This window comes from Schistocerca serialis, chromosome 3 (genome assembly GCF_023864345.2).
Source record: "Schistocerca serialis cubense isolate TAMUIC-IGC-003099 chromosome 3, iqSchSeri2.2, whole genome shotgun sequence".
Taxonomy (NCBI): Eukaryota; Metazoa; Arthropoda; class Insecta; order Orthoptera; family Acrididae; genus Schistocerca; species Schistocerca serialis.
In genome coordinates, this window is record NC_064640.1 from 193,573,306 (window position 1) to 193,591,108 (window position 17,803).

The window sequence follows — 17,803 nt, forward strand, 5'->3', positions numbered from 1 at the left end:
TTTAACCACGTGCGATCGTGGACTAGTAATAAACCGTAGCCAATAAACAGACGCTTAACTCGAAATTTTTATGCAAATGTAATTGTAGCCGATAATAAATGTAGTTAGCTACTGTGGTAAATTCATATAGACACTCCTGTGCGACAACAATCAAAAAGAGACTTAGATATTTCTCATTACAGCGTGCTATTCTAGTGTCCTCAGTGCCACGCGGGTAGTTCAGAAGTACAAAGCAAAATGTGTCATACACCAATACTAAATTGATGGATTCAACAATGCTGAAGTTTACTAAGATAATACTTTTAATTCCAGATCATCAGTTCAATTCTGTCTTATTGAACAAAACTACTTGCAAAGGTAATTTTGTGTATCAACAAATACGAACTTACGTCGTATTCGCTAGAGTTGTCGTAAGTATGTCAAATACTTTTATTATATTTTCTGTTGAATTTTGCTCTCTGTGTTTTTTGGTGACTGTGTGTCACTAGGTGTGACTACTCTTATATTTAGTATAGTGTAGGCACAGTGTTCTGCGTGCTTCCATCTCTAGCGCTGAAACCGGTAACTGTTAAGTCAAACTTTAATACTGCCAAGATACGACATGGTCAGTGATCCAGAAAAATGTAGAATAAGTTTATTTCCGTCAATGATCACAAAATTATTAGGAAAAGGATCTACCAATTTTGTGATCATAGACGGAAATAAAGAACTTTATTCTTTAATATTGAGTCAAAAATGTATTTGTGTTATCGGAGAAATCAGCGAAAAATACAGAATCTGCATCTAAATCTGTGCTCTGCGCGGCACCTTACGATGTATGGCGGAAGGTACTTCGCGTGCCAATATCCAAATTAGTTCGCGATTGGTGTGTAGGGAGCTCGACTCTTTGTAAACCCACCTATGAGCTCTAATTTCTCTGATTTTTCACCGTGATCGAGATTTTTGTCGATAATGTAACTTTATGCTATATATGCTGGGCAGATAAATCAGCCACGTTCAAACTTCAAGTGTCCCTGTTTATATATACAATATACAAAGATTTCATGGTGCGTGGGGAGTATATTCCTCCAGACTGTGCTGCCTGTGCGTAAAAGTCACTGGTGAGGGGTCAGAAGTAAGTTTAGATGGAGACGTACCTTCTGCTTAGGCTTTCGACGAGACTAGTCAGGAAAAACTTTTGAAAAAATGAGTTGCAGAATGGTTTTCACTCTGTTTTAGTCTAGTGATTGTACAGCCGCATTTACCTGATGTAGTATTTTAGGTCTTTCGCATGCTTTTATCCTCGTTATAGAAAAATGTGTGTGTGTGTGTGTGTGTGTGCTTGTATGAACATTTTTTTGGGTAATTATTATACTTTAGTTATTGATAATGTTTCTTTGTATTCCCATTTTAACTACGTGGGCATTTAAAGACCTATCTTTTATGCGTCCAAACCAAGATAACCTCGCAATGAAAAAATTTATGTTTTTCGAGTAACGTGTTGTTATTGGCTTTAATATTGATATTAAAACTACTTTTGTCAAGTAACTGTAACTCGCCTTTCAAGCTAAGCTACCTGACAGCTGACTCATGTATCGTATGGGTTAGAGTGTGAAATAAGTCTTTGCATTTTAATTATAATATTAACACGAGCATGCATAAAACGTGATTCTACACAATGGCGTAAATTACAATTACATACCCACTAGCACTCATTTGATTGGTAATGAAAAATCACTTAAAATGTGTTATTGACTGTGCTATATTTAGACTGATTGACCTTTATATGGGAGCACACGCTAATAATCGGTTAAGTTCTTCATTGCAGGTCATTGGTCACATATATTTCGTGGCACAATTTAAAAAAAGTGCCTCTGTCTGGAAACAATATAGCTGATTGGAAAGAGACAATATTTCAAAATCCGTTAATTATACGAAGTGAGCAAGAGGTTTTTACATAGGTTCAGGATGCCAGAAAGGCATAAAACTGAACAAAAGAAGTTCATTACAGGATTTTGAACTATGGGCGCCGAAACACTTGGTGAATAAAGTCTATTTTTCATCAGCACGAACCAAATTATTGAGAAACACGCCATGTTCTGGCGTCTATAGTGGAAGCCACATCAGAAAATTGTTGTTCATCTCAGCGATGTTTCTCGTTGTTGACCTTTCTACAAAGGATCGAATTTTGTTTGACGCTGTTGCAAAGTAATACGGTATGTGACGTCGGCCGGATGCCTCTGTTCTTGGTGTTGTCGGAGTTACCGGGTGACAGAAAAGATGTCTTCTCGCGTGTCATTACAAATGTGTACCAATCTATAATTTATTATTAAACTGTAGGAGAGCAGAAACTTATTTTTAAAAAATCCGAAACAAGTTAAGATCGACTCATGATACACAGAAATTCTTCTTGAGGATTAGTCTAAGTTGAGGCACAGAAATTCTAATAATGCATGCGGACGTGTCTTACTTCTGTATGTTTGTTTAGGGTGATAAAAAAGATGACATTCCTTAAGAGTGCTATCGCGTAACTCATTCACGCTTAGCTTTTTCTGGTTCATTGTCATTCAGTTTTATATGTCCATAAAAACTAATCTTTTATGCTCAGTCAGTTTCCAGCAGTCTCCTATTACCAGCAAAAAGCAAAGCCTGCAGCGATAACATTTAATAAAGCAGCAGTCTGTTTTCGGATGACGTACGGTAGTATATAGAGATATGTGTAAAGTGAGATTTAACGGAAAAGAAAATTGAATATTAACTCTAGAAATGAAGTTCAGCTACCAAACGACGTTAAAATACCTCTAAAAATAACAGCCAGAAGATATTTCATAACTCCTAATCGTCTTTACGAAACTTGGCGATTTGTTCAATTTTTGTTTAGAGGTCTGACAGTGAAAGGATAAGTTTTGTACTTTTACAAGTGGCCAGATCAGGCAGATTTAGCTAGAGATGAAAAGAAAACGGAACGAAAATTTGGTCTATCTTTTTCCACTGCTGTCTGACTACCCTGTTAAAGCTCCTAAAAGATTGAGGTGACAGAGTAGTAAAACAAGAACGTACGAAGCTGAAGCTGTCTCATGACCGAAGGAATACGGACGCGATGGGTTTCTGGATTAGTTTTGATAGGCTGACGTGTTAGCAACAAGCCTTCAGAGTCAGAAAGAACAATACTTCTGCGTTGCAACCAATCGTATGAATACAGCTATAACTACTGCGAGGACCAACATACGACGTTGGGAGAAGTGAACAGCGAAACTGTAAGTGATTGTACAGTGTGTGGTTCGCCAGTCATGTCAATGAACATGTCCTGTTTGCAGCAGATACGCGAATGAAGACCTGCCTATTTCGCGCATAAAATAACATAGAGCAAGAATAGCTCGAAAAAAGATATAAACATCATTTCTTAACCAGACACACAAAAACTGTGACTGTTAGTGTCACCAAGAATATTCCATCGAAGACAGTACATACGGTTTGGGACGATATATGGCTTGATTGAAGTAAATCTCGCCGGGCTCACTTCTACAGTGTATTGTTTGGTTTGCGATTATTTAAAAAGCTAAGAAAGTCTAAAGAATGATGACGTTTTGTTTAGCGTCAGGAAGTAAATTTTGCCGCGCATTTATTTTCAATTAACGTGATGTAAATTGAAATCATTTATTTCATACCCGCTTGGTGATGTCCTTCGGAAAGGCAAGAAGTTCGCGTGAAACACTATTCTTTCTAGCTCTTATTGAATATTTCACAGCGGTATAGACCATTCAGCTACACATGGAATTTTAAATTGAGTCGTAGTAAGTAACGCAACACTCCTTAAAACATTATCAATGCGGGCTCAGTAATATAACCACGGCGCTACATGACGGTTTGGACTAAGCCGCGAAATGTGTTTCCCGTTTTTCTTATTAGAGATTAATTTTAACTGTTATTAAAAGGAATAATACTTAAACAATTTCTGTCATATACTGTGTGGGTACGAGTGCCAGCAGGCTGGAAGTGTGTTCTGTATAATACATAGCAAGCACACAGGGCTCCACCAACATTTTGCTATTGGACGTAATGGGATGAAAGTTTACTTTGATGGCAGCTTTAAGAATATTTGAAAGAGACCGTCAGTAGCGCATAGAAGCGGCACATATAATTTGTATGATTTTTATATCATAAATGTTACAGTAAGATTGATTTAGACAACAGAAATGTAGCGATGCACAAAATATAAAATCAAATAATAAGAAATCCAACAATGGCAACGCTGCAATCGTACGGTAACAAATATTCTGCCATTACAACATTGAAATTATTGTTTCGCAATGGATACTGTCAGAGAACGAAGTACACAATACTTAGTTCTAGGGATCGGTTCCTTCTCTTAACAGTTTCTCATGCTCGACAATGGCAGTTAAACATTTAACGTTGGAAACCTTTATAATATATTATCCGGAGCAGAAATGGGTAGCAAAAGCGAACGTGGTCCTTGTTTCGATATTTGGCCAGGGAGTCGCACTTAATGCTATAGGTGCTTAACTAAATGTTTAAAATTCACTGACGGTGTAGTTATTGTACAAGGCTCTGAAGGCAGCTGCTACGTGTGAAAGACCACCTGTTCGAACCAGTTGCAGGGCGTATCGTATTTACAAAGTTTTTTTGTTTTTTGAATAAAAGTATATTTAGCTTTCAGTTAAAAGCCGGAAGCCGTGATTAAATTTCACACTGCGGAGAAGCCAAAACTGCGATATAACCAAGCTGTAGAAAGAGCTTGTCTTAGCACCCAGAGCAACTAGGTTCACCAACTTTAGTCCTTCTTGTCAGCGCAAGTATTGGAGACAAACAAATCAACATGTTTTGCCTATTTATACCGATTGTGAGTTTTGGATGAATATTCCTGGGCAGATAATAGTTCAGACTGAATCTTTTAGCTGCGTACATACGTGTGGCGTACAAGTAATAAATCCGACGAAGGCTTTGTGAGGCGCTAAATATTTTCCCTACCGATGCAGTACATACATTATCTAATGAAATTTGTCGCATATAATCCATTGTGAACCAAAACGAATAGTAATGTGCATTGCTACAATGATGTTTATTGCGAAAAAAGGAGTAAATTACGCTGTGACAAAAATTTTCGACCACTTGCCTTACATTTTAAATTAACTAGCAAGTGCAGAAATTAGCTTCACAGACAAATTCGAAATATTTATTAATGGCATCGCCTTCTCTTCCGGAGCAGAATTTAATTTATACAAGTTCACTACTATTATAAAAATAGAGTGATTCTTAGTATCGATGAAATTTATACATATATGAGCAGTATGTTCCTGAGACCCTAAATCAGTTTTGAGTTCTGATGCGTGCTTCCGTTATTAAGATGCAGCTTGAAAATTATCAGCTGGACACGAAGTTACCATTCCGCCATAACAAGCGGCAGTTTCAGTTTTGTCTGAATATATTACGACAAACTGCAACAGAACACTATGCAAATTCATCTATAAACGGACACCCTGTTTCCTTGTACAAAAGTTATTTGTGGTTCCAGATACTTGCTTCCATATAAGGCACAGAGGGCGAAACTGTCAAATGAACACGAATCTAGCAATCGTCTGTAAAGAGCAGCAATTTAAATTTGCTTTGCACGGGCTGTGATGTGGAGTAGGTTGCAGGCTACAGGTGTGGAGGCGAGGATGTTTGATTGAAAGAGGCGGTGTGAGGGCGCGTCGCTAATGCGGCCCTTCTGTCGCGCCGATTAGTCTCAGCCGGGAATATGTTAAAAAGAAGCGGACGAGTAACAAATTTTCGGCCGTTCTCGGCGAGAAGCGAGAAGAAAGGAGTTGGGCCGGCCACGGCCGCGTCACGGGCTCCTCTTCTTTCCACAAACTGTTGCGGGCCATTATTTTTTAATGCACTGCGCCGACTGAAGGGCGCCCGACCGATCCGTTCTGTGAACATTTCTTCGGCCAATCTAGCCGCCAGTGCTCACTGGACTAAAACTTGCTAGCCGCATTACATTTACGTTTTATTGACGTTATTTGGTACGTACTGCTTAGATTTACCGATATATTCTTTTATCTGTGCGTGTTACAGTACTTTTGGTTGTCTACCACACTTACGAATGTGGGCTATGTCATCTTCAGGCACAAGTTCATAATGTTCTGTTACTTGAAACAGTAATCTCATTCTGCCCAAGACCGCACTGACTTCGCACTAATGTTTGTTAGATGATACTATTTTCCTCTACGGCTGTTTTTAGTCCACATAATTCTTTGTCATCCTGACGTATAATTTATTGTTGTCGTTTAACTCAAATCAGCCACGCAAAGAAAATGGTTTGACGTAAAAGGAAATCTTGTCGTAAGAACATCATATATGTTTGAAAATTACGTTTAAGGATTGGGCCTGAACATAATTACAGCATATTTGAATGTTACTAATTTGAATTTTCTTCGAGTGAAGTTAATTTCTGTCAGACGTCTGTAAACAAAACTGTTCTCCTTTACATTTAAAATTTTTCGAGGCACTAATTTTTTGTTCCGGTGTACCCGACGCCCCATAAGGACCATTTAGATATACTTACGATCAGCTCTTGTAATACATGACACGTAATAGCAAATTAATGTAGTAGCGACACAGATAAGTTAATATTATGTTTATCTACTTTGCCATTACCATTTGCCCCAGAGTTCATACTTTATTTTTATTTTCCTTTTCACTGTGTTTGCAACCTTCACTCTTGGTTAAAATTATTACGAAATTTTTATGCTCTACTATTTGGTTAAAACCACCTTTACGATACATGAAAGAAGTAAGCATTCCTGAGAAATTTTCAAGCGCGTTTACAGGCATCTTACGTTGTTCACTGTCCACTGTACTCTGTAAAGCGGGATAAGTGGCTTGGTTGCTTTTTTCCAGTCATATCGAAGTTTTATTAGGAAACCAGAAATTCATATGGTCTGGGCATCGATATTGAGAAGAACATTTGCCAGTTTAGGTGAATTATCTGCAAAGACATAAGATGTGGACAAAGACAACTGCGTCGGGATGGCGAGCTGAATACACTTGAAAACTGTTAGCTTTGTACAGTGCCCTCTGTATTTCAATGTGGAAGGAAAGCTATCTGGAAGTGGTGCACGCACACGCATCCAGTTGTCCAAACTTTAGTATCTCCTACTACCGACAGAAGAATCGACTACTTTTCATCTGTTGCTTTGCTAGTAGAATTTTCTAGAACGCACTAGTGGACATATTTACAGTATTACTTTCATACTTGATTGAAGGAGAAGTGCAGTAGCGAACTGTAAACTGCCTGGTATAGGCCTAACTGTGGTGTTGTCTGTAGAATATAATAACGCCGAGCCGGCGGCTGAATTGCGAACGGTATTTTCCCGCGCAACACACTGCACGTCCAGAGATTCAAATTTACCTGTTTAAAACGATGATAAATGATGAATCTGAAGTGTTGATTCTTTCAGGAGCTAGAAGTCTGCAAACGAATTCCGGCTATTTAGAAAATCGCTCAAAGAGCGGAAGTGGAGCGTGGCAGTATGTTGTAAAATCTGTGTTTAATTTTTCATTACTTAGCTTTGCAAGGAACGCTCATAGAACGAGGTTGGTGTAGTAAGTGATATTGCTCATATCTGGAAAAAGTGTGGTAGACAACACGGACGAGATCATACAGCAGACAGATAATAAAAACTATTTTGCTAGATGAAAAGGATAAGTTAATATTTTATGTTGTTGAAAATATTTTAGGTGTAGCATTATCACTGCAGGGGTTTATTGACGCTGCCATCCCCTCCCCCCTGCCACTCAAATATGTTTTTCTGTTTCATATTAAAACACAAAGAAAACTCAGTTTTCACAGGAAAGGGGACTGGCGCGTTCAGCCTCTACTAAATTTCTGTTCTCTCTCTCTAATTAGTAAACATTACAGAAAAAGACTTTTAAGGTTTTCCCGCGTGGTTTTCATGATTTATATTTCAATTAATTTGTATGTGCCTACCATTAAAGTAAAGGTGGCGTAATATGTTTGCAATATCCCCTTCTGTTATAAGATTAACTACAATCTTGTCTAGCGAACATGAATTATAAATATTTTCCAGATGGCGGCAAAACGAAGAACAACAAAGGAGGAAATGGGTTTCAGAAGATCCTTGTAAAAAGATACTTCGTGTCTGTTTTGTGCAGTGTATAAACAAATTAACTGTCTTAGTACCTTCTAGCGTACTGAAATGTGGGGACGAAATGAACATTTCATCGGATAGCTGTACAACAATAGATACACGATCCTACTAACGGGCCTACACGAATCACAACAGAGAACTTGCATTTTACTTATACAACGTGTGTTAACTGACATCACTTGCTGATGACATTCGTAGTGTATGTTTCCAGAGGGGGAGATATATATTTCTTAGTTGCAAATCACCACAGAAGTGTCGGCCAACACATCGCCTTCCAATATGGAACAATATTCCAAGTTTCCCGCTGATGTTCCATTTGACTCGGGTGCAAAGAAAAGTCAGATTACAATTCCCAATATTTATATTTTCATTTATACTCTACGCAAGACCGAAGAGTGGATATCTTTCGAATGCCTATCACGCGGACATGTGTTATAAGCTGTTCAGCTGCTTGTTGCATTTATTTAATTATAATAATTGCTAGAAATGTAACGTCACTGTTGTAGCTGAAAAAATTAATGTTGATCTTCAACAAGTTCTTCAGCAATAATAGAAGAATAAAAAACGTTAATAGGAAAAAATAAAATTTATAACCCGTAACAATAACAACCGGAAAGTAAGCGCACAAAAAATTTAATTCGAAACTAAAGACTTGTGGGAAGTGTGACTATGTTTAAAAGCGAAATTTAGGAATTGAACAACGACGCCTATCTGCGCACTTCATGTTGCAAATGTTATGGTTTTACGCAAATCAAATGCGAAATTACACAGAGGAATGCAAAAACAATACGCAGAATCGCAGACGTACGAACAAGACATTTTACAGCATATCAAGAAGAGATTGACTTTTATCCGCGCATGTTTACACGACGAGGGAATCAATCTGTCAGCTCACGTGTCTTTTTCACTGACGTTAAACGGATTCAATATGATTCATGCCTCATGTTTTGTTAGAATTATGACAACAGAGACGTTTACCGCCAGCAGATGGACTGGATCAAAATTTTCCACTGCTGTACTCAATACCACAGCGCATCTAAGCAGTTTATAATTCATAACATAACCCACAATTAAACAAAAGTAGAAGATGTTTCAGTAAGTCCGTAACTGGGCTGCGCAACTATATCATGTCTGAATGCACCTACGTTGGCTAATAATACTCATCTCGAACATTGGTCTTCAATATTTGTGAAACTGACGAAAATTTCCAAGAAATGTGGCTAAACGTTATCAAAGTATTGTTAGCGAAAAATGCTCAGGCGGCATACCATCAGAGACGCTGCTTCTGGACAGTAATTTTAAGTTCCAGTTGGGCAGCACATTCACTGGTGGTGTAACATGGTCACTTCTTACCAACGAAATACTCGTACCTAATTATGATTCAATTGTATCGTCCAAGATTTAAGCACAAAACGCTGCTGCTCTTATCCACAAATCACTACAACGACATGTTGTTTAAAAAATAATATTTATATTAGTGCATTACAGTCTTTATGAAATTTTGTAGAAAAGTCAGCGATGCAGATAATAGAAGCAAATTCCAAACATTTTCGTGACTCGCTTCGTCTACTGTATTTATTATTCTGTATTTCACAGGCATAGGTGATCAAAGACTATGTTTTGTACACGAAATTTTTCTAGCTAATTTTTTCTCATACTACATCCACAGGGAAAAAAAAACTCTGTACGTTTACACTCGTAAATTTGTTTTCAAAGAATTTCATGTGCATATCGTTTCAGCAGTTTCCATGTAGTTTTGCGTCAAATGCCAGTTATAATTTTTACGACGCCAACTACATGCAACATTCGCAATGACTGTTACGTGCTTAACTAGTTATCTGTACTTGCATATTAGGAAATAAATAAGTTATCACTTTGTATTCATCTACTTTGATAGATTATCTTGGCCTAGCACACAGAAGACATGTATTTTTATCTTGCATACCGGTACCACGGGTTGTGTTTGACAACTACAGGTATGCACGGGAAACAGGTGCGTTTGAAAATGGCGCTATTTGTATTGTGCACTGGACTTACCTTGGTCTGTGCAGCGTAATCTAGCGCCAGCATGCAGTCGTTGTAGCCGTTCTCCGTCTTGATGGTTGTGGACATGGGGTTCGCCGGCGGGCAGAATTGCCCCAGCTGGCTCACAGAATCTCGATACCACGGGTACATCTCGCTGGCGTCGATTGTTGCGGCGGCCGGCGGTGCAGTACTGGGACGATGACGTATGTACGTAGGTACAAAGTCTACCTCGATAATGTCGTAACGTACATGTCGGGAGAAACAGACAGATATAGTTTAACTATGCTGACAAGCTGGCAAACGCACTGGCACACGCGATGTCGGCTGCTGCAAATCTGTTTTGACACGGTGGGGTGGCGCGCCAGTTCTCCTGGCGCCAGCTCCCCAACCGCGCGCCTAATTGTTGCCGTGCTGACAGCTTCCCATCGCTATTGTTGCCATTTAGGCCCCTGCAGGAAAAGTGCTTCTGCTTCGTGCAGACGACACTGGAGTTCGCGGCAACTGTCACTCGCCGCAGACGACTGTCAACTGTCGGAAACTTCACAAAATACCCGGCCGCGCGCGCGCGCGGTTGCTTTCGGGCAATATAACACTCAAATTAACAGCGGGCGACACTGTCTGGCGGCAAGTCGCTTCGAAATGCGAGCGTCGGACGCCGGCGGCGGGTTCTTCATCGTTACGGCGCTCGCAGCGGCTGACATGCAGAATAACGGGCGAAAATGTGACGCGGGAGCGCAGGCGGCAGCGGCCGTGAGGTGTATATCTGGCCGTTTCGTTTGGAACACCGCACGAAATACAAACAAGAAGGCGCACGCGACACCCCGATCTCCCGCTCCCGCTCGCCTGGCTGGCGGCACTTCGGCTGCTCTCGGCTGCCCCCTTCGGCTACTGTCGTGCGTGATGACGGAAAGGGTGCCTCCTCCAGCCCCGCTGCTGCCCCCACCACCGGCCGGCACATGTACGCGGCTACCACTCGCGTAGCGCCATTCATAATGCGCTGCGCTCCGATGCACGCTGCCACGCTGCTCGATATCGCAGCGCATCTACAGCCAAATTACCTTCCGAAATGCGCTCCTTGCTTTGTTTACTCGTTTCTTACACCGCCAGAACCAGAGCGATTTCTCCCGAATCGCCACTTCAGGGTGCTGAACTCTTTCCGTTGCCCCTCGGGAGAAGAAATGTATGAATTTATATGCGCCACGTGTTTGTCTACGTTTAAGGCGCACTCGAACAGTAAGATAGCCATCACCAAATCGTTGTCATACTGGTCACTGCTTGCTATAGAGCACAGTTTATGCCTACCGTACGCGAAGACAGAATTGTCTCTAGTTCGAAGCAGTGAAAGACTTACGCCAAAATTCTGTATTATATTACTGATCAGTCAATAATACTTTACCCTACCTATTTCTATGTACCTAACGACTCGTAACGCAGTGCAGAGGTAAGTATAAATGTATTTCAATTCTAAAAAAAGTCTTAACTATAAAACATTCTAGTTTTTATCAAATGTTGGTAGATAGTTTTCGATATATCTAAATTCGTGTAAATCAGGATTAAATGATGGGACTGTTCAGCAGTCGTCAATACGTGCGTGTTACCATTCTTTTAAATTCACACTTTCCGAATTCTCTATTACCTCTTTGGTTTTTCCTTTGACATTGTCAGGGTTCTTGTTTTGCACTGTGTTAGATTGAATATAGTAACTGATATTCTCCCTTCAATCAGCGTTGCTGAATAAATGTTAACTGGACTATTGACACTGGAATAGACGATTTATCAGCAGTTACATACAACTTATAAGATGTATAGAATTGTGTTTTATTATAGCACGCACGCATAGTTCACAACACATATTTTTAGAGTTACACAGGCTGTAGCCTCTGAGATGAAAATTACGCAGATGTTAGATGATCTTAGACTGAGTTCTCTGAGATAAGGCACCAGTCGTCGGAAATGAATATTTCTTTTTTTTTTTGACAAAAGAAATTGACCCTTTATAGCAACAACTTGAGCTCATAACAAACGTTCAAAGAGAAGACTCCCAGTATCAGTGCATGACCTACAACGTAATCCATTGCCGTAATTGAGCTTTTGGTTCAGAATCATGTGGGTCCATTGGCTGAACACGGTTTGTGTTATAGGAGTGTAACTGTTGCGCTACCAGCGGTCTACACCGTATTTTTCGAAGCGTGTGGTTCACGGGCAATTGGACGGGTCCTTCCCGACGCAATCCAACGCTACCTTCTCAATATTAGGTGGCGACTCATTCTTTGTTTAGAACCTTTCCCAGGTGGATTGAAATATCTAAATTTTTCGTACGTTAATTTTCACAGCAATAAATTTTTTCCACGTTAACTTGGCACCTGTTGCTTTATCTGAACTTCTGTTCGCCTTTTCGGGCACTGCATCCTGCTGCACCATACACTGAAATTATGTCTGAAAATTTCCACAACGAGTAATACTCCGTCGTCGACAAAAAGTCATATACCATAAACTGATGTAAACTCCGCTGTTGGCGCGTAATTATTTTTCAATGTAGCGTCACCAACGTCTGTGGGACACTCAGTTGCTTGTTACGAAACGCAAACAGCAGACACGTGCGTGCCTTGCAGCCATTGTTCACTGAAGACTTCATACCACATGAAATACTTTGTTTTTGATCAATGATTCCCTGTCTTAGAACAGTCCTTTTTCGTCTGCATGATTTGTATGACTAAAATGTGGGATGTCTAAAATATTTTCAGGCGTCATACCTCAACAACAGTGAAACGCTTCTTTATTGTTCAGTATTGCTTACTCATGTCGATGGTATACTAGCCCCTAGAATGCTTATGAGCGGTCTCCGAAACATATGTTCCATACTTGTTTTAATCTTCAGTCCGAAGACCCTTTTGATGTAGCTCTCCGCCCCATGCATGTCTTTTTATAACTACATAACTACCATCCTACAAACAATTGATCTGCTTACTGTATTCAAACTATCATCTCCCTCTTTAGTTAGTACCTCTTACACTCCATTAGCACATTAACTAATCTTGATGCCTTGGGAGTGTACTATCAGCTTACTTTTACCTTTACTCGATTTGTGATTTAAAGATGGTTTTCCCAATGATTTGTTTGAGCGTATATTTATTAAATATCCGATTTAGTCGCCTAACCTACAATATTCTTTGGTAGCGTTCAATTCAAAAGCTTCTATTTCCTTCCTCCATGTGCGATTTATCACCCATATGACGCTACACTCCAAACAAATAATTTTGACAAAGACTTCTTTACAGTTAATATTTATATTCAGTGTTAACTTATTTCCTCGTTATAGGAACGTGTTTCTTGCTGCTGCCAGTTTGTATTTTGTATTCTGTTTAGTTCTCACGTTGTCAGTTACTTGGCCGCCCGAATATCAAAACTCGTTTACACTTTCTGTGTCTCAGTTCCGTCAGCACCACCTGTCTCAATACGACGACGCTCCATTACCCGTGTCATACTTTTGTTGCAGTACATCTAATGCTCTGTTTTGAAGCCACTGTCCATTTCGTACAACAGATCTCCAACGTCTCGTGCCGCCTCTGACAGAATTAAGATGTCATCGGCAATTTCTTGTCTCGCGTGCCGTTATCGAGTGCGAAGTGCAGGGAGCTGACAAAGGAAGCTTGTGGAGACAGGACGACGCGGCCAGCCAATATTGACTTCTAGCGGCGTGAGGCGCCCTCCTGCTAGCTGGTCTACGTACATTCTTCCTCGTTAACCGTGCAGTTCCCTGTTGCGCTTATACTCGAGTAGTATATTGTTAGTGTATTGTGAAAATGCAGTCAGTCATCAAAGGAGATTGCTTACGAATATTTCTGAAATGTGTAAAGGCTTACACAAAATAGGTCTAACACGGTATACAAAGGACGGCGAAGGGCCAAAGATTTGTTTGAGAGTGTCAGGGGAATAATGAGAAACCTCAAGTGGTAGACGGTTCTAGAAAGACGCCTTCTGTCACGCAAAGGCTGGCATGCAAAATTCCAAGACTCAGCGTTAAGGGGCGACTCTAGGAATAAACTACAACTCCCTCACATCGCTTCCGTAGTTACTGCGAGGACAAAACAAGACTAAGGACGCTTCAGTATAGGATTCGCTAAGGTATTTGGTACTGAAACCAATACAATTTTTTTTACGATACCTCGACAACATCATAACAAAAGCATTGATACTGGAATTGTCGTTAGCTATTAATTAATATACCTTTGCTTTTTTTAAGTTTATCTTGAATTCAAAAGGAGTTATTTGGAATACAAGGAAAAATATGGAAATTTTTATGTTGTCATGAACCAACTTCTGTACGAAATCAGTACTCGAATCACTTTACCAAAGCAGCTTAGGAGATACTTAATATTAGTGCTACACAGTTCTGAAACCTGAGCTGTACACTGTAGAATGAATTTCTCGGGAACGCACTTGTGTTTTCTGTATACTACATAGATACTTAACATTAATGATATACCTTTCTGAAATCAAAGATATTAATTATAGCCGGCTGCTGTGGCTGAGTGGTTCTAGGCGCTTCAGGCCGGAACCGCGCTGCTGCGAACGTCGCAAGTTCGAATCCTGCCTCGGGCATGGTTGTGTGTGACGTCCTTAAGTTAGATTTAAGTAGTTGTAAGTCTAGGGGACAGATGACCTCAGATGTTAAGTCCCATAGTGCTAAGAGCCATGTACCATTTCATTACAGACTGCACATGGAATGCAATTCAAGTTACTACACTTGTGTTTCCAGGGTGCTATAAAGATACTGCATATATTTAAATTCTTATTAACTTTGTTGCGAAAGATTGTTACTGTCCACGATACACACGCGATACTTCCGATGCCGCTACTCTGATATTTCCTAAGATAGTACAGAATTACCGATTTAATGTTAAGAAGTCTTAGTTTATTTCTGTAAATGAGCAACTAAGTAAACAGAAATTTCGTTTTGTCAGATGCGCTGGACCATTATTTATTGATGCATCTTCGGTGGCATGAAATACGTAGACATTCTCGACTTAATTCCCGTATTTTTAAGTCACTTATTGTGCCGTTGTACTTACAAGGAGTGATAATAAAGTTTTAGTTATCATCTCGAAATAAAAGTTTCGTAATAGCCTCTTTTTAAATTGGAGGTACATGTTTGCAGTGCTGGTACAAACTGAAAGCGCCCGCTGCAGTATCGTAGCACACCGGTACAGGAGCAGAAACAAAATCCATGTATGCTTTATCGACAAACGTCTTAATTATATAACTATTTTTTCGAGGTGATAATGAAAGCTGTATAACAAACTACTCTCACTCGTAAAAGTAATATCGGAACGTCGCTAATTATAGCGCGCAAAGCGCACAGATGCATTTAAGTAGTCGTTCCTTCCACACTCCATAAACGAATGGAACAGGAAGAAACCCTAAAGTATGTTACAGTGGGAAGTACCGCTCGATAGTGGTTAGCAGAGTATGGATATAGATGTAGTTTGAAATACTCGCTAGCTGAACACGAGTGTAGTTTGAGGAGCTGGGGCTAAGTGATTGCCGTACATTTCCGGATGAGCGGGAGAGCGGCGTGTTTTTTTCTTTTGGTGGGCCGGCGCGTCACTTTTTCCGCCGCGGGCAGCGCTGGCGGCGACTTCACTGCCGCTGCCGGCCACTCTGACTCCAAGGCTGCGCCACAAAACCTGCTGAGGCCGACTATCACCTTATCTGCCATCCACCCACCCCGCTCATCTTTCGCACGCTTTTGTAACAAACGCTGCTCTAGAACGATGCGCTTCTCTGCCGTTTTTGAGATATCGAGGTTCGAAATTTTACAAGGCTGTTGGTACGTACGAAAGCGCTAGTCGTCAGTAGCGGCGTTAGCGCAACAGCATTAAGGCCTATTCACGCTGGACGTCAACAGAACGGAACGTCAAATCGTGTTCAAACTAGACGGAACGTCAACACGAAGTCTCTTCACTTAGGCCTATAGCGGACGGGGAAAGTGAAGTTATGAGATAACGTCCGTTATGCAAAAGATCGGAATATATAAGAATTAAGGAAATAGCACTGATAAAATGTATTAATGATCAAAGGAAATTCATAACGGATGTTCTTGACGAAATTTGTAAGGTAAGCCGCTAAGAAGTCAAGCAATAGAAAAAGTGCCTTCCCGGCACCTTACTCATACATCTCGGTACCAAGTAACGTCAAAACAACTGCATTTTTCTATTTCAATACAACTGACATTATCGCTGTTAAAAAAAAGTTATTCAGTGAACATTATTCTCCAATTTATGCTCCTATGTACGCAGAATATACGCTCTGTTAGTGTCTAGATGTTGTAAAATCTAAATATCTGTCTCTTTCAGATATCTGGCCTGTTCTTTTGCACGAACAGTCGTAGGAAATATCGAAGTCATAATGTAACCTATGCAATGTGGCAAAATAAATAAATAAATAAAAGTCCGATGTTGTTTACATCCCGTTCCGTTAACAGCATTTGAGAATGCCGCCATTTGAAATGTATTGTGGATTATTTTGGCATTCCATTCCTTTCCCCCAAGGCTGCAGATAACAATCCTTCCGTTCTATGGCTGAATCTCATCATTTTTTTTTTCTAGTCAGCCACTTAGTATCGTACGATGACTCTTCAGCTGAAGATCCCGGTCACGGCTCCTTTCCAATTTTGCAGTGCACAGTAGCGAACCATCGCCCTGAGCGCTTGTGAACAATTGTATAATAGCTGGCTCACTTCTAGCATCGAAATGAAACGGTTTGTAAAACAGCAGTTAGAAAAACAGGCAAAGCCGGCCCCCTGCACGACTAGGGAGCACAGCTGCTTTCCATGAGCAATGGCTTCACGGGAATAAGTGCACAAATGTATCGATAAGTATTATCATTATTATGATTCCTTTCCGAAAAAATGATTCGTTGTAATGGTACAGGTGCTTGGTGTAAGATTTGGAAAAAAGAAAGACTTCTAGTCTGGCATGTGAACATTTTTTGATAATAATTGAAGTTTATTTAAAATAATAAAAAACAAAATAAAAATGAAGTTCGTATATTACAGCATATTATATGTCCTTTTGAATGTGACGTGTGTTCCTTGCCCGACTCATAATTTCAGACAGCGTTTTTTCCCGTCTCTAGCTGAGTGGGCAGCGCCGTAGAATGCCTTGCGAGGGTCCGGGTTCATTTCCCGGCCGCGTCGGAGATTTTCTGCGCTCGGGGACTAGATGTTGTATTGTCTTCATCATCATTTCATCGTCATCGACAGGCAAGTCGCCGGAAGGGCGTCAACTAAAATGAGGCGACTGATCTACCCGACGGTAGGCGCTAGCCACACACACACATTTGATTTCAATTCACCCATAAATTAAGACTGGAGGTGCACAAAGGATATTTCTGTCTTTGTTATCTGCAGCTTTTCTCCCTGAATCTTCGACTGTGTCTCTGGAGAGGTGAGGCCTATTCTTGCCTAGCCGACACTTCACAGTAAGTGACCTCGCGTTACATCAAGCTGAATAAATAAATCATAATAAAGTGATTTAAACAAATAACCGAACGACTAATTTTTTTCCTTTGTTCGCACCAGAAACCTTTCCGTTCCTTAATATATACACATTTTTAAATTAAAC

The 17,803-nt window shown here is 40.2% G+C and overlaps 1 protein-coding gene across 2 annotated transcripts in view; it reads right to left on the reverse strand.

Moving 5' to 3' along the window:
* Nucleotides 1-11,031, reverse strand: part of LOC126469901 (zinc finger protein rotund-like) — a 900,701-nt gene extending 889,670 nt beyond the window's left edge. For both annotated transcript variants that reach the window (XM_050097250.1, XM_050097249.1), the window contains exon 1: nucleotides 10,191-11,031. In XM_050097250.1, coding sequence (XP_049953207.1) covers nucleotides 10,191-10,328 — 138 coding nt within the window. In that variant the 5' untranslated portion in view covers nucleotides 10,329-11,031. The remainder of the gene's footprint in view (nucleotides 1-10,190) is intronic.
* Nucleotides 11,032-17,803: the final 6,772 nt, after the last annotated feature.